This window comes from Folsomia candida, unplaced genomic scaffold, assembly GCF_002217175.1.
Source record: "Folsomia candida strain VU population unplaced genomic scaffold, ASM221717v1 Fcan01_Sc031, whole genome shotgun sequence".
NCBI classification, from domain to species: Eukaryota; Metazoa; Arthropoda; class Collembola; order Entomobryomorpha; family Isotomidae; genus Folsomia; species Folsomia candida.
Genome location: NW_019091223.1, coordinates 685,633 through 706,774, shown reverse-complemented (window position 1 = coordinate 706,774; position 21,142 = coordinate 685,633). Strand labels below are relative to the sequence as shown.

The following is a 21,142-nucleotide window of genomic DNA, read 5'->3' as shown; positions in this document are numbered from 1 at the left end:
TAAAAAAATTCCTTAGCAACGTTAAAAAAATTCCTTAGCAGCGTTAAAAAATGCTTTAGCAGGGTTAAAAAATTCCTTAGCAACGTACAAAAATTCCTTAGCAACATTAAGAAATGCCTTAGCAAGGTTAACAAATTCCTTGGCCACGTTAACAAAATTCCGTTAACAAAATTCGCGCCAGTTACATATTTACTTCGTTCATCCTATGGTTTGGTTGGTTCGTTTAGGACGCTAAATTTGGACCGTCTTTAAGACGGGCTTATAGGCTAGTATACTATAAATAGACATATGTAAATGTAAGACAAGACTCGTTTATCTTCACTTGTTGAATTATTATTACAAAAATATGAGAAATAGAATAAAACTAGGATGTGGTAATGTTCTTCATAATCATGAATAAAATGTGCAAATTATCATATTTGCTTTCAAAATTCCCCGGGCAAATTATTTTTTCCGGCTAGAAATTCGTGAAGGAAAAATATAACTTACGTATTACTATTACACTACATGGGGCCCATTGTCTGATGTGTGTTCAGTACAGGCATATGTATGTACGTATACCAGTATCTACGTACATTAACATTTAAATATGGATATGTTTTTCAGGCCGAATGAACAGGGTGAACTCTCATTAGTACATGTGGTTACAGGTAAGATAGTATTTTATTTTTAAAAGTAAAATGGTGTATCGCAGAGTTCAACTAAATACTTAAACAAATCAGAAAATGGTTTCAGAAAAACCAGACTGTACAGGTTGTCGGAGCGTAAATAATATAATATATTACAATTCATACATATGTATGTACATAGGTATGTCTGAATTCATCAATAAATGTGAATGTAGTAATTCTAAATACAATTTTTTTCCTCATATTATTTAAGTGAAAAATGTAATCAATAAATTGATGCTCATGTGTGTTCACGTATTTCTACATATGCTCAGGGCCCGTGAGAGGGGCGGGCAAGCCGGGTAGTTGCCCAGGGCGCTGAGGCGCCGAGGGGCGTCGGAGGGCGCCAACGATTATATGATATGTAAAGTAATTTATTGGCATAATCCTGGTAAAAAAATCAAAGTGAAGCTGATTAAAGTAAAGTTCTTTTGAATATTCCACAGCAATGAGTGGTATTTTTCAGTTGTCTTTGAGTAGGGTCTGCCAATTTTGGTTTTTATGGGCTTAAGTTTTTGTGATTGTTGTTGTAAACTAATCCCTGAAAACCCCAATGCTATCATGTGTTCGTGGGATTTTTATAAAACTTTGAAGCAAGTTGAAATAAACTTCTCTAAACCATGCATACATATCTTCACTATTAATAATGCTAATTAAGTTATCGGATTCAGCATGGAATTTTGAAATTTTGAGGATTTTCACGTGAATTGAATTTCTAATGTCACTACCATGTACAGAAATCCTATCTTGAATAAATTGGATTCTTGAATTAATTACATTTATTCAAGAGCCTCCAAAAATTCCCGAAAAATTCCTTACACATGAGATTTCTAGAAAATTCCCGTTTTTCGAACGCCGCCTTTGACTTTAACATAGAAATATTTGTGACACAAAAATGAACCCTCGTGTGCAAAATCACGGGTACCAAAATTCAAGTTAATTTTTCCATTCACAGTGTGACGATTTAACATGTAAAATTCAGATTTACGTTAGGCTAATTGTACTTTGTCGAGGTGCGAATTTTAAACCTTTCTCCAGTCAAACAATTTGGTTTTCACAAATCTTGAACTTTTCGAAGTTGACAGCCCCTTAAAAAATTCAGAAACATGTTTGTTCAGAAGAAATATCTGATTTATTAAAATTCAATTTTCGCGTCATTTTACGTTTAACATTTTTTTACTTTCTGAAATTCCTTAAAGCAAATTCTGGCCAACTTTAAATTTCATTTAATACTGCCGATGAATTTTTATAAGCCACGTAAGGACGTTTTATTGCTAATCAATATGTTTCCGAATTTTTCGAATTTTAAAGGTTCCAGAATTTACAAAATCAGAGGTTTTGGCTGTAAAAAAATTAAAATGCAAGTTCCAGGCTCGAATTAGAGCATTCTGGAAAAAATTATTAGTGTCCTTATTTTTTCGCGAAAAAATAAAATTGGTCCCAAGTGCATCAGAATTTTTAATGCGAAAGACCTACATTTTGAGCAAATTGATTTCTTTCTAGATTTTCTCATTAAATTATCGAATGACTAATTTTTAGATAAATTGAAAATTTAGGTTTACGACCTTTTTTTACCCCTCGAAAAAATCATGTAGATATAGAAATAAGAAGGGAAAAATTAGGGGCGCACAAATATGTTTTGCCCGGGTTAATTTTTGGGGTCGCACGGGCACTGCATATGCTGGAGATAATTTGACAAAAGAACGGTTATTAATTATGTCGCGAAGAAGTGACTCTTTTCCGCCCCTCCCTCTCTCCTTGTCACGCGTTACACCCCCTTTCCACTTGTGGCACAAATCGACCTGTCCCCCAAGACTTTTATCCTGCTACCCACGTCACGAGCAACATAATTTATGGACATCCGCTAACTACATGTTTCCCGCAGTTATGTAAATACACTAATTTATGCATAGAAATTTAACCTTTCTCAGCACGTTTAAGGAGTTTATGTTTTAACAAAAGCTGGTTATATACGGAGCATTGTCCTTTTCTTCGAAAATTCAAGGCCTGATCTGTCTTCAATTAATCTAACCAAATCTCCATCAATAGAAGCCTCCCACCTATTCCTGATTGTGGAAATATTATCTCTGTCTGAATGTTGTAGTTCCACGTGATCTGGCGATCTACGGACACAGTTCTCGATTAAATTAAAAAATGTATCTCTACTTTCATCCGTGAAAACTAAGTATGCAATTGGATTATGCAAAATACATGTTTTTAAATCGCCATCACTATTTTCAAGTTTGTCAAATTTTTGTATCATGTCATTTATCGATAGCAATTCTACACTACCCACACCACAATCTAAAAGTTTCACAACTTTTGGAGAATAATCAGTATAATAAAAATTCAACCATTTCATTTTTCTAAATGCAACCTTAGGTTTCAACATTGTACGAAGGAACGAGACCATCCAAGCAAGTGGTTCGACACCACACACATATCCGTGCAATATTCCGAATTTAGATTCTTTTAATATAAATGCGAAATCTATATCAGAACGGTTCACCACTTTTATCAGGAAATCCTCTAGGTAAAAATATCTTCCACCTACATGAGATAAGTCCTGAGATAATTTCAGATCACGTTGTAACCTTCTGTTACTATCTTTAAACTTTGGAAAATTGGCATAACCTAAACCTTGCGCCAGTCTCGCTTTTATCATATCGTCTAAGAATGAAAATAGGGCAAAATGGTTAGCTGGTTCGCGTTGTAAAAGTATATTTGTAAGTAGTTTGGCATCCTCTTCAAATGAATTATTTCCATGATGAGAAAGACGATCGATTTCGCTTGCGAGGAATTTTGCCACGTAAAACTCGGCAAATGTGCGATGAATGAATTGTAGGTTTTTTGCCCCCTTATCCTCGTATGCAATGCCTAGTCGAATGATATCGTCGACAACCATTTTATCAGGACATAGTAATTTTCTCCCACAAACTCGGGTAATTAATGAATCGTAATCTTCCGAACAATTGATTATCTCAACTGCAATCTTGTACATATATTCATCCAAACGTGCTGAAACATGTCTATCTGCCACGGATGAATTTGGAAGCCCATTTTTCTGAGAGAGGTAAATATGGTACTTCCGATCGATAAATTTTTGATAAATATAGCTCAAAGATATTACCTCCCTCAAGTCTTCAATTGCTCCTTTTTTTCCTTCACTTACGACGTAATCAATCGCATTATCAAGGAAAATTTCCGACAAAATTCTTAACTGTAGGGGCACCCCGAGAAAGTTCTCTCTACCTTGAACAAGATGCGAGTGTGCTTCTAGAATTACCTGAGTAGCAAATTTTGTTAACAGTGTGAGTTCCGAAGTTTGTTCGTTGGTACATCGAATCGCAGTGGACCACAGGTTTACAAGAAACTGTATTTTCTCATTCTCCTCAACAGATTTCGAGTCTCTTAGGGGGACAAATGTATGCTCCAGGACGCACAAAGTGCTCTGCAGCAGATCCGAATCGTGACGACGAGTCGTGATAATTATCCTAATTTTTGTTTGCTTACGAATCTGAAGGAGAACGTTTGTCCACAGTTTATTGTTTTCAATCGTCATTTCGTCGAACCCATCCGCTATAATTGTTACCATATTGCCCAATAAAATAAAATTACGCAATATAAATTTCGAAAATTCATTAAACTTTTGATTTGCAGAAATGCAATTAACAAAACTGGATACGAAATCAGTATCACTTAGCTCAATGTTCTCCAAAGTTTTGAGTTCGATAACGATTAGAAAATGCATATTACTTCTTTTAGCATTTTGTTGCAAAATTCTGTTTGCCAGCTTGACCACCGTTGTTGACTTGCCCATCCCGGGTTCGTCGGAGAAAATTATGAACCGGTTGTCTAAAGGTAGGTCGTCCTCATGTACTTCAACATTTGCGAACGCAAATTCTGTTTTGTGAACGTCGCCTGCCACACCAATGTAACTATTATTACGTGATACGAAACGCATTGATCCACGTTTTTTCAGTTTCGGAAAGAGTGATTTACAGGAAGAATTTGTCGCATTTTGGCTATCATTCTTATGAATTTCTACCTTAAAGTTATGCCCTATATAGCACTTTTTATCCATTTCAAATTTCAAATAATTACAAGCTGCTTCCAAATCAATACCTGGCTTATTAATTTTCCTCTTAATATAAAAATTAGGAATATATTGCAAAACACGGTGGAATGGCTGGTTAACATTGAAATCGTCGCTGCAACGAACGTGGTCAACAACGCAGTCGGGTTCACTCGTGCAAATACTTTGGAATTCAACAAATGAGTTCGCTGGTAAAATAATAATCCTTATTTTTGTCTGGCAAAGCGGTTCAAGCACTCCCTGCTGATGCAAGTAATCCTCCTTGTTGCACTCAAATACAACAATGGTTTCGTATTTTGTCAGTTCTCTTGAGTAGTATCCTACTAATTCTGCACTATTCATGTTACGCGCAATTTCAAAATATGAGCTCTTAAGGCTGAACACGGATTTTGGAGTGTGACCGATTTTTTCCTGACTACCCTCGAGAATAGATAAGATGGTGGATGGTGATGATTTTAGAAATTCTTTAAACTCGTCTTGCTTATCATGAATGACATCTCTCAACAAGCGCGGATGCCCCTGCAAACATATTTCCTTTGAAAGCAAGCATTCTAACAAGTCAGTGTCAACTTCAAAATTAGCCAGTTCGAAAGAGTTGGGGGTTATCATTCTTTTTCTTTTTGGTGATGGCTCGTCAGAATCTTGGGTAACAGTCTGTTTGATATATGTGCACTGTCTTAGCCAAACATATTTAATTGATGGATTGGACGAAAATTTGTGAATTTCATCATCCGACACATCGATACAGTTAATTATTATTAAGGTAATACCACTCAGTTTTATTTCTAGTTTTGGTCTAGATTTTTTATTCTTAGAATCATATTTCAAAATTAAAGCTGTTTTAAGCGCGGCGTTAAATCCATTGTGTTTCAAAAAGATGAATTTGAGCAATGTCAAAGTCAACAAATCTTTACTGGTTGATGTCAAAATTGTGGCCGTATTCTTATTTACATTGTAACGTTTAAGTGGATCCGTGCGGGTAAATTTTACACCACAATATTTGTTCAGCATTTCATCACAGAATGACTCACTCTCAAGTAAAACGGAAGTAAAATCATAATCTGGAAGATTTTTAATCCCATTTCGTAATTCAGTTTGGAGATTAAATGAGCAGCAATTTTTAATGAGCTTGTATGTTTCTTGATTTTTAAAACTGATCCTTCCCATTTCAGCGGAAAATTTGTCGATATTATCGAAAATAGGTTTCAGTTCCGGACTACAAATCTTATGTACTTTATCATGTCGGATGTATTTCTTCCATAATCGAATTCTTTTAAATTGTTCTGTAATTTTTTTCTCAGTCTCGCTCAGTCTGGTCGTTGACAAACTAACCTCATCATCCTTGGTGGATATACTTCCGCAGTGTATATCGGCACGAGAAACCCACTCGGACAACCGTCGTCTAGCATTTTTATCCAGTACGGGAGATATCCCGTTCCAAATTAAGTTTACCCAACTATTCATAGCTTTATCTACTTTAGTGTTCCATCCCTGAAATACTACAAATGGCCATTTTACTACTTGGTATGATACGTCGCCATTTAATCGCATATCCAAGTTTACATCCGTATCACCAAAAACTGAGGAAGACAAGGAATTTTTGATAAATTGCAAGGAACGTTTGACAATCTTTATAGATTTTTTAAATAGCGACGGCTTCGTCAGCGGAATGGCCTTTTGCCGAAACGGGTTCCCCCCGTTTAGAATTTTTACAAATAAATCAATACGATGAAACCTGCCTACGTGACTTAAATGTGAAATTAGTGTATCCTTGAGAGGATCAAACTCTTCAAATGCTCCTGTAATCTGTTCCGAACTAATCTGCACCATATCTCCGAATGGAGGATTGGTAACGTTAACAAAATTTGGATAAAGTACGTAATTGCAAATTTCCAACCTAACGGTGTGAAAATCCAGATGTTGTCCAAATTTGGAACATGAGTGAATGTAATCAAGCATTTGGCGAGTGCCAGGACTGTCGAAAACGACACAGTGTGGGTGATACCGGTCCCCATTATACGGGACAAAGCTTGATGCGCTAAGTTTTAAATATTTTACGGCGTATGTGGCCACCTGAGCTAGCCAACCGCCGAGGGAGTGTCCAGTGATGATGTGTTGGAGTGGTGGTGGGTCGGATGTGTCTTTTTGAAGTTTTTCGACAGCTCCCATGACTTTTAAGACGAAGGTACAGGCAGAGTTTAGCTGTGGTGTTTTCTGGTTATTCACTATCCCCTGCAGATCCGCTTCAAGGTGGCCTTTTGCAAGTGTCGTTCCTGCATTTTTGCAAACGATTTTGAATTACAAATTGGTCTTGATTTGGGTTATAATTTGCATGAAAAGTGTTTAAAAGATATTAAATGTGCAAACAGAGGAAATATTCACACTGTGGTCAAATTGTTGCACGTATTTAGTTACATGATTTTTTCGTTTATTTAATTTCAATAAACGAAATTAGAAAGGACGAACAATAAATAACTTGAGCATATAGAGTTAAGAATTATCTGTTTGACGTCAAATAAAAAATGATACGCTAATCAGCCTTTGATAAGTAATGTTATACTATTTGCCTGTGCTTTTCTGGAATAATGGGTCAAATAAATTCATCCTTCTTGTGTTTGGTAGTGTGCACTTTTTATCTTGACATGCTAGTCTATGCGTACACTCTCAATAATTTTTTGACGATATTGTTACCGGCGGAGGTACTATGCAACTCTACCGCTCGGGTAATAATTTATCACCGAAGGGTAGCATATATGTATACAGAGGCTAAATCCTCCTCAGGAGTAGAAGGTCACTACTTGTCGGGCCCCGATTTCGATCTACTTTGGATATGTTGTAGTACTGCATGAGTGTAGAAAAAGTGAAGGAGGGTTAGACTCCATGAGCCCATTTACGCCCGCCACACCCGCTCAAAGGCGCCCAAACCCCCAGAGTTGCCGAACTAAAATCATCGTCAAAAATCGAGTTTTGGTCAGATTTTCAAAAAATTTACATCTTTGTGATCCCAGATAGTTGCTCTATCATGTCCAATAGCAAACTCAACTTTTTCAGTCATAAAGTCATGCTACATATTAAAATACCGACATACGCATTTCAATTAGGATATGTATATATGTATGTAAATCAGGCAAATCACGGATTTATGTAGAAATGTAAATAGATAAAATATGTACATATGTATGTAGATAACCAGCCCGTCTGGAATGAATGGCGACACTACGATATGAGGTGGAGTTATCCATGGCAAAATTGTTTGCCTTCTTTCATCCTGTCATGTCTGGATTCTGGATTTGGTGTAGTGGTAATTAAACGATGTCATGCTTAGGACCTTACAACAAGAATGTATTCGGTTTAGGGTTCGGAAAACCCCACGATTTTAATGGGTTTTATTGGGTTTTAATTGGTTTAATTGAGTTCTAATTGGTTTTAGTGGGACTTAATTGGGTTTATTGGGTTTTAATAGGTTTTGTACTTTTAAGTAAAAACTTTTAAGTAATAAATTCAAAAACATTTTGCAACTATTATCCATCCAATTCACAAATCCTCCTTGTCCAAACATAAAACTGTTCGTTACGAAATTAATTTTTGGTAGCACTAAATCACAGAGATGTTGGCCATTGTTAATTTATTTAGCGTTTTTGAAACTTACAATAGTAGTGAAAAAACTGCTTGGCTCCAGTGAAACAAATTCGTCAAACATATTAGTGATTTTTTCAATGTTTAAGTTTTACGGCAAAATCCAGTTAAAACCCAATAAATAACAGTAAAACACAAATAAATCACGACAAAACCCGCGTAACACGATAAAACCAATTGGGTTCTATTCATTTACATGTATTGGTCTTGTGGCACGTCGAGGTTAACCGTTACTCCAAACAATCGATGTCATTCTTAATGTACAGCCTCTTACCATCTCTATATTAATTTGTTTGTATAAAACTAACGATCAAACGAACGAGTTGTACTCAAGTTGGAACCGTATACATATGTACATAGGTGGCAAATATTGAAGAAAAAAAACTTACATTCCAACTCCTTTTTGGCATCATCAAAGCCAGAGTATGCGATTTTAGCCAATTTTGCCAAGTCCCCGATTGATGGATGAGGCTCCAGCTGCAGTTTCTTGTCGAGCTTCAAACCCTTCGTGGAGAACGTTGGATTAGGCGGACGTAAATTTTTTTTCAGAATTGTGTCCCAGTCGGAAGGATGGATTTTTAAGTTGTCATCTGGCTCAAATTTTACCTCCATGTCGATTATACAACTAAAACAATTTAGTCGACTGGACAGATCGGGCGAGGATCTAAATTTGATCTGAGTCATGAAATGATTGCGACGCTTCATTTACTTCAGCTTGAACGATATCTAATCTGCTTATCAGTTTAAATTTAATGGCTCCCAACATCGCTTTATTGACTTGAGACATAAAGTGTGGTTTAATTAAGTTTGCAGTTTGGGTTTCTAGTTTAATTTTTTTCTATTCAGTTCATAAAGTTTCTAATCGTGTCGAAATCCTGCAACAATTGTAAGAAAATATTTATCACATGGGGAGGGATATGTTGGTTGGAAAAGATGGCATGGATATGGATATCAGTTGGTAGCTTAGCGGTTAAGGTGCTCGACCGGATATCGAGAGGTCCCAGGTTCGATTCCTGCGACCATTTGAAATATGAGATAAGTTTCGTATGCTGTAAGATTATGTAAGAATACGAGACAATGGGTCGCACATTTAAGCCCATTTTTTGAAAATACACCCAAAGAATTTAATAACGGAGCCTTGTTGATAAATGACATTCTTCTCAAAGATTTTGTGGGTATTGTTGTAAAATCTGTCACCAAATTGAGCAAGGGGTTGCAGAGCAGTCAAATGTGCTCCTTTATATTCATGAATATCTCACTGCACAATTGACCGTGCATACATATGTAAAGCATGTGTTAGATTTTCGGGGAAGTTTGAACCCTACCCCCGTGTGTGTGACAATTAGCATGGGAAGAATAGGATGCTTTGACCTCTATGTAAGCCCCCCATCAGATCGATCATATGCTTTCTGTAGAATCCCTAAAGTATCCAGATTATCATGGGTAAATCCAGAAAATGTACATACATAAACATCCTTCTTAAAAATGTCTGTATTTGCATAACATCGGCGTGCACAGATACCTATTTACATACACCCTTAGGAAAATATGTAGCATTAAATCATTACCGATCGGAGTGCATACATATATAATTTCACCGACACAGTCATTATCATATAGTATTGAAGTATACCATTGGGTTAATGAAAATTTACCATTCAGAGACATAAATAGTATTTCATCATTACCGAACGGAGTGAATATATGTATGAATTAACCGGCGGGGTGATAACGAGCATCACTGCTTAGTGAAAAATACACACCGTTTTGATGATGAACACTAACCACTTTGAATCAAACTATTACCAACCCGGTGAGAAGGTATCGCCAATCAATATGACTGACAATAGAGGTATCCCAACGTATGCTCTCCGACTTCGACCAAACTGGTCTCAATCGGTCACAAATTTTATGAAATTTGCAAATGGAACTATCTGCCAATGCGCAGGTTTGGCGGAGATATTTGCATAAACACTTTGTAAGCTGTATATGCATAAGTAGATATGTACACACGTATACTTGCTGTCTAAAATATCACAATCTCAACTTCCGCGTTCAATGCACTCACTCCACTCCAGGAACTGCAAACAGGAGCTTATCAGTTGATGACGCTAACTTATCATAAAACATAAATACATACACATGTACATATGCTAGCATATAAGGAAACGTAATCTGGTATACACACAAATATTTTTTAACAGAGTTGGAAATCGCATCACCTCATCTCCTCACACTTTTGATTCCACATTTTCCATCGGTCTGCAGATCACCTAAAAAACGGCGACATCCTTCACCCCAAAAATTAATAAACCATTTATTTTTTGAAATCATGGGTTCCAGCAGTTCTAAAGAGGATAACGATTAAGCCGATACCGTTGCTATTAATGGTTGCATACAACCCACGGACTGGGGAACGGTGGAAGAGCACTTAACATCCGGCAATTTAAAACCGTTCGACCTCCTCCAATGTAACGCCGGTTCTTTTTTTGGCACGCATTATCTCATGTATCTCGGTGAAGGGAAAGTGTCAAATGTGGTCTTCTCCAAAACGAAGATGACCGGCGTCTTGAGACTTGAATTGTTACATAAAGCGGTTTCAGATGGGAGGAAAATTCGTGTCAACAACCTCAACGGACCGGCGAAGGAAAGAGGTTTAACCGTTCTGGCGGGTGGAGAAATTTGGAAATTGATTCAGCAAGACTTGGCAGATCTTGCTACTACAAATTCGGATGGGAGTATGACCGCTTTTGTACCATACCACTTGACGCTCGCTAATTGCGAGCATTACGTGACCAAGTGGAGGTATGGGGAAGGGTTTAGCTTACAGGTGAGAAATGAGATTATAAATACATAGCTTGTCTCGTGATTTAAGTGAGAATAGTAAATTTCGAATTAAATTACGTCTCTCACAATGGAGTTCTCACAAGGTTTGACCAAACTAGTGTCAATCGGTTACAAATTTAATTAGGCTGAAATTTGCAAATGGAAACTATCCGAAAATTCTCAAGTTTAGCGGAGATATGTAAATACTTGCATAAAATAAGTAGAAAACGCACCCCCAAGGCTGACAAATTTTTCATTTTCCAAATTTGCTGCGCATTTTTCTCCTCTTTTTATGCAAATATCTCCGGCAAATTTTTATTTTCATCTATTTAAATATATGCGGGGTCAAAAATTTCGATATTACATAAAGTGATACAACGTAGCTCACAATATGTAAATAATTATTTAAATTTGATAATGTTACAGATTTTTTCACAGCTTAAAAAATTACACCATAAATGTGTTTCTGATATTTATATAAAGTCTATTTTACTCCAGTTTGAGATGCCAGACCTTTTTTTCTTTACACTGTACTTATGGAAAAAGTGTCTTAATTTATCATTTCAATTTTAATTTGAAATTTGAGTTTCTCATTCCAGCATTTTAACTTTGCTGACTAATTAATCTGTCTTATTTCACTAGACGAATGCATTGGAGACAAAGCGCATTGGAGAGATTGTGCACAAGGTTGGCCTTGCCATTTACACTTCCAGCTAGCATTATCAGGACGTTAACATGGGTTAACATTCACAAAAAATCATTATTACCACATAGTTTTCCTCAAATCAATTTTAGAAGTTTATTTACTTGAGCTTGTTTCTTGATTACATATAATTTTATTGAAATTAAAAACCTGTAGTATTTCAATAAAAACAAACGAATTCTATCGAAAATTCAGAATCTGTAACTATGTCCTTATTTGCTTGTAGTCGTAAATTTACTTTAATGTGCCCTTGTATGTATGCGGATTTTGAATTTTGGCGTCTCAACGTTCCCCTGTTTCATGGATAATTTCTATGTTTATAATTTTACTATATATACGTACATATGTACATAAATTTAGATTAAAAGTTTATCTTGTACACCAGTAGTATTTATACTACCATTGCTTACTTTCGCCACCGTAATCGATGTCATAATGTTATTAACGTTGGTGATCATGCAAGTGTGTCATAATTATCTAACCGGTTTTCGGTGGTTACTCATGCTCATCCCGTGACCACTCTTCCGTGAGCCCCTTTGATTGTGGGTTGTGATATGTTTGGGGTATAAGTGTACGGGGGTGTGGTGCTGGCGCTATGCGCCGGCGCTCTACCCGGATAATGTATGCTCTATATGTGAAATTAATACTTTATTTAGCATTGAAAAAATTTTCGCAAATGAATACGATATGCATTCAAGGAAGACACAAGTTTAATTTTCACGTTGACCTCAAAGCGGTTAGGATTTAGTATTTGTGATAAATTATGATATGAACTTCACATAATTTACCACAAATATTAAATGCCACCTACTCGACTTTTTTTATTCCAAATTTATTATTGAGGCCAGGGTATGGGGAGCAAATGTACTGTGTTGGAGCCCATGTAAACGGTACAAACTTAAAAAATGTTTGGTTTCTATGTTGTGTACAATGCTTGCACCATTCCTCCACAAATAGGGTTTCGTTATCACCCAGCACAATGGGAATAAGTAGAAATAATAAAAAATACATTTTAAAAATTTGCCAACAATCTGGTGCAGCAACGTTGTGTAACAGAATTCAAAAATGGATTTCCTGATTTTAAAAACCAAAGGTGTCTGTCGAATCGTAAAACAATTTGATCGTTAATTTCGGGCGATGGTCCAAACCGCTCCACGATTTCTTCAAGACTAAACCCACTTGCACGGTTAACCAAGAAATATATAACGTACCGATCGTAATAATTACCCGTCATCGCTTGCAAGCTCTTTGTATTACTGTGACGAGTTTCATATGGGAATTTATAGCCATATGCTGTGTAAGGCTTCCCATAACTGCACCTTAAGATAGTTTGATAAATATTCAATTACTAGATTAAAATTATTTTCTATGAATACATTTACACAAGTATTTACCAAAAGTCCGTGTCCATCAGTATATGTATAAATACCAGTCCAATGCTGCCCTCTTTTAAAGCTATAATAAAATAATGCACGTTATATTGCCTTCCTCCAAATAATTTGGCATGTATGCAGACAGTGAATACTCTACCTGGGATCTGTATTTATACAAATGGCTGATGGAGTTTGCTCAAAATTAATTCGAGTTATGCCATCCGACGGAATGACATCGAAATTTTCAATATTTGTAGGCTGTAGAAGGAACTTGAGGCAACATTTTATAGTTTACGAATCCATGATTAAATTATTGAGTGGTCCGTGTAAATATTCCGTTGCTCATCTATTTGAATTAATCCTGCAGCACAAAATATTATAAGTAACGGGCTTTATAAATGCGTAAAATGTTTGTGATTTTCCTACACAGAATAGCTGGACCGCTTCCGACAGGGGTTTGCTAAATGTACATAGTCCGACCATAAGTTCCCGTGAATGCATTTCCGGTGATAAAGCCCAAAGTATTAGAGCTATCTGATAGAAATTTTTGTGGATGAACAAGGTATTATGGTGAAAATTTTAAAAGAAGAAACCAATTCTTGCTGAAATGTGAATTGGCCGATTTGCCAAAACTCGTTATGGAAAAACTTCAAAACCTTGCCAATTATCCAATTTTCAACCGATTTTCGATTTTCTAAATGTTTCGGAAACCTCTGACCGTGGGGCAAATTATACGTTCCCAAATTTTGAAAATTTTGACCCCACCCACTCTAATTCAGGTCACAAGGTCATAAAAACGAGGTAAATATTTATGTACTCCCTGGCGACCCCAAAAAATATTTTGATTACACAACTGCCACTTATTGTCTTGGTTACCCGTTGGCCGTCTAGGTCATTGCAAAAACTTTCAAGACCACACCCCCAGTGGGTGTGGCTTTCTGCGCTTTCGACCAGTTTTTGATAAAGTGGGTCTTGTGACATATCATTTTTGTCAGAAAAGTCAGGGCACTCTATTCGAGATATAAAAGTTTAAAAAACCACTCCCCCAGTGGGTGTGGCTTTCGGCGCTTTTGGCTAGTTTTAGAGAAAGTGGGTCGTGTGACATATCATTTTTCTCAGCTTGGCGAAGAGATTACGACTGAATAAGAAAATTTTGCGACCACACCCCTCAGTGGGCGTGGTCTCGGCGCATTTCCAATTTAATCGAAACCATGTCATGTGATATGTCATTTTGCTGAGCTCGACGGGGAGATCCAGATTAATGTATTAGAAAATTTAAACCACACCCCCAGTGGGTGTGACCCTCTGCGTCTTTTCGATTTTATCCAAAACATGGGTTGTAACACATCATTTTTCTCAGTTCTACGAAGGGATCATCATTGAATAATTATAATTTGAAACCACACCCCCAGTGGGCGTGGTCATTTTTGACTTTTCGAACTAAATTAAACCATGTCATGTGATATATCATTTTTCTAATATCGATGAGAGGATCTCAACCGAATTATTGAAATTTAGGAACCTCATCCCCAGTGGGTGTGGTTAATAGCGAATTTTCGAATTTTCCTAACAAGGGACACTCACGACCTGTCGTTCGTGTCCAGGGTAGCCACTATGTTTTTTAGAATCTGCTAGGACCCTAAATGAAGGATCCATTCTTATTTCCGTGTAAAACTCATATTTGGCGCCGTGGCGTGGCGCCAAACTTAAAAATCTGCGTTTTCGACCAATTTCAAACCCCCATAACTTTTGCATTTTCGGGGGGATTTTCAAAATTTTATGCTTAAAATGATCACAAAGGTATAAATTAAGGGTATGAATATATAATTTGCCCCACGGTCAGAGGTTTCCGAAACATTTAGAAAATCGAAAATCGGTTGAAAATTGGATAATTGGCAGGGTTTTGAAGTTTTTCCATAACGAGTTTTGGCTAATCGGCCAATTCACCTCTCAGCAAAGCTAGGATAGTAAAGGTTTCTTCATTTAAAATTTCAACCATAATGTTGTTTAGAAATCATAACTTCGTTTTCACAATTTCCTCCACGGGCTTGTACACAAGACATAAGTCGTGGCGAAAACTGCTCGATCGCGGCACGCACGGATTTCCTGGGAAAAGCGCCAGATCTTCAGTAAGTGCGACCTCAGCCCTTCCACACTTGGGTGAAATTTAGAGCATACTTGTACCTATAATTTTCACCACCAGTCATAATTTAGGGGATTAAGGTCTGCAGATACTGAGCACCGTTCTACGGATGAAAAAAAGTCATGAAAATTCGTCTGAAGCCAGTTTTGGACAATTTTGCACCTTGCGCAGGAACGGGGTCTTGTTGAAAGGTCCAATGTCGATTTTCGGAGGGTCCAGGGTTCAGGTTATTAACGTTTGGCTTTAGGACACTCTGAAAATAATTCTTGGCTTCAACTTGTACCCTTTGCGGTAAAAAACAGAGATTTCATTTCTCCAGCCAACTTGCTACCATGCACACCACGGTGATGGCTTCGTATTGACTTCCGCATACTTAAACGGATGTCAGACTTCTGTACAACAAATATCTGGCCTTGTTTTCTATTAAATTTTTTGCCAACGGTGAAAAGTCTGAAATACTTTTGGCACGAAAATTGGCGCGTACCACGATCAACCTGTGGCCGTCACAAGTTATGTCTTGTCTAATTGCCCGTGGACGAAATCTTGACAAAGAAGTTATGATTTCTAAACAATATTAATACCTTGTTAATCCATAAAAATTTCGAACAGATAGCTCTAATACTTTGGGATTTATTACCGGAAATGCATTCACGAGAACTTATGACCCCACTATGTAATCTCAAGTTTCAATTGTCCATTTACTTCTCGACTGAAACCACCTGATCCCGTCGGAGTCAATTGATAGACTAGCATGAAACAATTCTCCACCATGCAAAGACAGGTCATACAGCAGGGTGAATCGATGTGCGGTTGTCGTAGTCTTCCTACTGAAATGTTCACAATAAATTCAAAATGATAAATACATCACATTCGAATTATTTATTTTTGTATCGTTGAGTTAATCAAAGTCCCATTGTGGTTGAAAACTCGCAGTTGCTCCAGCCGCAAACTATTTTTCTCCCCATCCTTCTTGCAGCGGTACGATCCGCAATGCGGATCGCACTAATATTTGGAGGCGGATACATTTTAGCAACGTTGGAAATTGCACTGAGCTTCACCACATAACTCCAAGTCCGATTAAAACGTCGCACAAAAGCGCTAGAATTACGTATTTTTGGGATATTTGGTTGATTTAAAATAAACAGGACGAATGATTCGGGCAAGTTGGCCGTTAGTCAAACCTGTAATTATTTGTACAATTCCTCACAAAATTCAAGTGAATAATATCATTAATCACTACTATTTATTTTTGATCAGTGCTAATAAACATTACCAGCGTTCACAGAAATATTGGTGATGATTTGAACTTTTGCACCCTCGTAAATGAGTAAATCGTTTTCACTTGAAGGTGCGTTCACGGGCGAGAGCCGCAGGACCGGAACTTGTAATTTTCTAATTACATCACGTGCATTTGTAGGAAAAATCTAGATTAATTCTCAATTATTGGAACTGAAACAAGCCAAAAGTTGTGACAACTAACCACAGGTGCGTCAGCAAAACGCTCTTTCTCCTGGGGGGTAGCCAACTTAATGCAGCGAGTCGCCAAAGCAGCTCCGTCCTCAAGCCACCCGAAAGAACAAAATGTGATGAGTTCATCTCCCGCGCAAACAGACGACTGACCATAATGACATGTACCTGACTTTGTGATTCCTGTGTTCTTCCCAAACTCATCATGATCAGTTGCCTCTCCTTTTCTAATTAACTTGAATGACAGGTAATTTAGGTATATATTATCATTATCTTGCAACAATGTATGTATAAAAACGGAATAAGTTATTTCACTGGTCGTACAGGCGATGTTCATTGGTCCATACAACCATATCCGTCCGCCATGAAGTGAAACGTCTAGAAATTTCCAAGCCGTCGTTTGAGGAACCTTCGGAGGTAAAGTAGGCAATATAAATGGCTGAATCCACTAGTTAAATTTCACTCTGTCTTCATGAGCAAAGAAGAATCTACACGAAAATACCAACCTCAATTAATTAAACCAAGCAAAGAACGAAAATTTTGAAATTTGAAATGGATTCCCAAAGTCAATTTACTCCATCTGCTCCTCTGACGGAAGACCCTACCCCCAAGAAGGCCAAGACCCTGGAAGAATGGGTAGGAGGTGGGATTAGTGAGGACGGTGCAACGCTACCCATGAATGACGTTGAATGCGTTGAGTGGAAAGAAAAGTCATTTTTCGAGGGAGACGGTGTTGTTAAATTTGGCGACATTTCTTTGAAATTTCAGTATGATAAGCGTCGGGAAAACTGGTTTCTGTATCTCCAACAGCTCCGTCGAAGTGCTAACGCCAAAAAAAGGAGAATTACATGAGCTGGCTGAGCTGATCATCAGTATCTGAGCAACAATCTGCAAAATTTGGGGGTTGGAAGGGACCTAGGGAATATAATTAAATACCAAAGTGTGCCTAATTTATTTATAATTAAATTTGTTTGTTTACTTGTAGGTGCGCCTACTCATTGGGGAAATGCGTATGTTTGTTGGTCCCTTCCAGAAATTTCTCCGTGATGCTCAAGTAGGCAGGGGGGTCGTGCAAGGAGTTTCTCCATGATTCCAGCTTGGCTAAATGTCAACTATATAATTCGGATTTTGTTGTAATCATTAAACTTTTGGTGTTGACAAAATGTGAAATAAAGATTTTATAACTCTTACAGTTTACAATTTGCGTTTTATTAAAGTTATTTATTTACTAACGGTTTTAAAACACTTTAAAACTAGATTTGAATCAGAAATTATAATAAGTATGTCTGTAGTAGCTTGAAAAACCATACGAATTAATTTAGTTTAACTTCACTCTTTCAAATTAAACTTCTCTCTTTTGCAAACTAAAATATTATCATTTAATGAACATTTAAGTTAGCCGGGCTGTCTTTTTATGACAAGCCTGATACTGCTTTTGAGACAAATTGATAAACATCACCTCTTTAACTCGTATGCTTGTGAACTTTAAAGCCAAAGCTAAAAAGTATAAAAATAAATAGTTCAGCAATTATTTGTGCAACTAAGTACCAATGTATTTATTCAATTTTATAAATGTCTCAAATTTATTGTGTTTAAATTCTGACAATTTGGAAATTTGTAGTTTTTGGTTGAAAACATTTATTTTGGTCATACGAATTTATCAAATTCCAGTCGCATTCGATAATTTGCTTCTTCAATGTGCTTCATTTACAACCAAGCATCATTCTTGCTGAGTGTAATTAGAATGCTTTGTAAAGTCAACAAAAGGCCCATCCCCATCAGTCTTTGCAGATGAGCAACCAGAAGAACGTATTCACATTTTCTTATCACACTGATATTTTTAGACAAAGCTTCGCATTTTTTACATTAAAATGTTAATTAACAGGTTTATGATACTCTTCATATTTTGCGAAGTTATACGTGCATGTAAGTTGGTCACTGATTGCATCGTCTGCATTCAACAACCGGATGCAGCATGTGTTTTTGCTCTACTTGACCGTGTCGGACCGACCTGCATACCTAAGGCTGAATCGATGGGCACCCACGTGAACCTTGCTTATAGAAGTGAAAGAAGGTGCAAACAATACTTGAGAGGTATGGTTAGATCATGATAAGCAATACATGTGAAAATTATTAAAGATACAAGAGTAGTCTGGTTGCTCATCAAATTCGACTACATTTTTACAGACTTGTTGGCAAAAAGAATCACATTACCACTTAATTCAGAAAAAAGTCGTCTCGAGCTTGAAAAGCGTGATGCCGTTGTTGGAAGCTACTCCCCGGCACTTGTTAAAATTCTCCAACCCACCACCCCACTTTTGTGTGACCACAGAGATAGCAGTAGAAAATGTACCCACCATTCCAATAAGTACAGAGGTTATATTTGTGAGCACCATGCCGCCGACTGCAATGACTACGACAGCAGCAGCAGCCTCCCAACTCCCTGCGACCACAGAGACAGCGGTAGAAAATCCACCCACCGTTCCAATAACTAAAGAGTTTATATTAATGGGTACCACTCCCCCGACTGCAGAGATGACAACAGCAGCAGCAGCCTCACCACTCCTTGCAACAATTCCTTTATCAGGAAATACCAATATTCCAATGGTGAATATCAATATACCTCCCTGTGCGTCGACAGAGATGACGAACACCACTCCGCCTATATTTGATCATAAAATTCTTTAATTCTTAAAAAACGACACATCTTCAATTCGAAAAGTGAGATGTATTCGCAGTAAGCGGAGTATTATAATATAGTGATTCTTTTGATCCGTAGGAGAGCATGACTGCAAAACTTGGGCGTAATTTATGCCGAACCAAGCAGCTTCTGAGAAGAATTATTATTAATGAACCTGGACTGCAAGAATTAAATATATGATGTAATGCCAATAATTCCAGGTAAAATTTGCAATGACTTGGCTTTTCGACGGCGGAAGATTTGCAACAGGAAATTGCCAGATAAACGTTGTGGTGGACACACTTCTTATTAATAAAATTATTGTATTTCAATAGAACTTTTGGTATTTTGTAGTAGTGTAATGCATACGTTGCCTAGTCAAGCGCACGCGCATAGCGCCAGCACTACACCCCCGTACACTTATACCCCCAAGCATATCACAACCCACAATCAAAGGGGGTCACGGAAGAGTGGTCACGGGATGAGCATAAGTGACCACCGAAAACCGGTTCGATAATTATGACACACTTGCATGATCACCAACGTTAATAACATTATGGGTTGGTACGTTACGGTGGCAAAAGTAAGCAATGGTAGTATAAATACTACTTTCTGTCATCATTTAATTGTAAGTAGCTCATGGATTTTTGATTATAAAACAAATTAAAAAAGATAATAGTCCTGGTTCCGAATCCTTGTGTGTAACATTGATGAGCGTAATTATCTTTAAGTCGTGCTAATCACGGAATATGTATTGACAAACGTGATTACGAATATTAATGTGGTTTAATCTACATCAGTTAAATACCTACGTACATTTAAAATCTAGATAGGAATGCAACCATAGTTCAATCAAGGTAGGTAGGTAAGTTTATGTCGCCATTTAATATTGCTGTTTTATATGAAAAATTACACATTTACAAAGCAATTTTAGAGGTTTGTTGTGTTGCTCGGGTATTATTGTACTAGTGTGTCCTACTCTGCATTGGTTCTGGGACTTGTGTATAGCGGTATGGTATGTAATCTGCATATTTAAAAGTGTTAGAAAATCATTTAGAAGCTCGAGATGAAGAATCGGACGAGAACTTGGTTGGGAAATTAATAAATTCAATGTTGAATGAAATGTGAAAACCGATGACCTGGAGAAGAGAAGCGCAAGAGAAAATCGGAAAGTGGAGAGGCGAACTCCGTATAGTTTCGCATGGTGAAAATATGCGTTTTTGCCAACTTAAAACCTTCATAACTTCGCTAATTCTGCAGAAGTGCTCAAGTGTCACACCAATTGTTGTTTGTGTTTAGTTCCTTGATATTTTGGTGGTGGTTTGAAGAAGATCCGTGCGAAACATGTCTGACATGTGCATTTAAGTTATGCTTGCAATCAAATATAAACATATCTCATAAATCAGAAAAAAATCTCTACTTCACACCGCGGAGTGATTGATCATGCGATTGAGCATTATGGAAAAGTCTCAATATTATAATAATTTATTATTAATAAGGACCTCGGCCGTAAAATTGTTTTTGTGCTAATATATATTTAATTTTCCAAA

The 21,142-nt window shown here is 37.1% G+C and overlaps 2 protein-coding genes across 2 annotated transcripts; one reads left to right on the top strand and one right to left on the bottom strand.

The window, feature by feature from the left end:
* Nucleotides 1–635: 635 nt before the first annotated feature.
* On the bottom strand, nt 636–9,489 carry LOC118439161. The gene is made up of 2 exons (XM_035860247.1): nt 8,790–9,489; nt 636–7,037 (listed from the first exon to the last, which is right to left on the bottom strand). Exon 2 carries the CDS (start codon nt 6,931–6,933, stop codon nt 2,635–2,637), a length of 4,299 nt encoding a protein of 1,432 aa, XP_035716140.1. The 5' UTR covers nt 6,934–7,037; nt 8,790–9,489; the 3' UTR covers nt 636–2,634.
* A 1,128-nt stretch (nt 9,490–10,617) lies between these two features.
* Nucleotides 10,618–12,119, top strand: LOC118439181. The gene is made up of 2 exons (XM_035860271.1): nt 10,618–11,230; nt 11,869–12,119. The coding sequence occupies exons 1-2, from the start codon at nt 10,907–10,909 to the stop codon at nt 11,941–11,943; spliced, it is 399 nt and encodes a 132-aa protein (XP_035716164.1). The 5' UTR covers nt 10,618–10,906; the 3' UTR covers nt 11,944–12,119.
* The last annotated feature ends 9,023 nt before the right edge of the window (nt 12,120–21,142 follow it).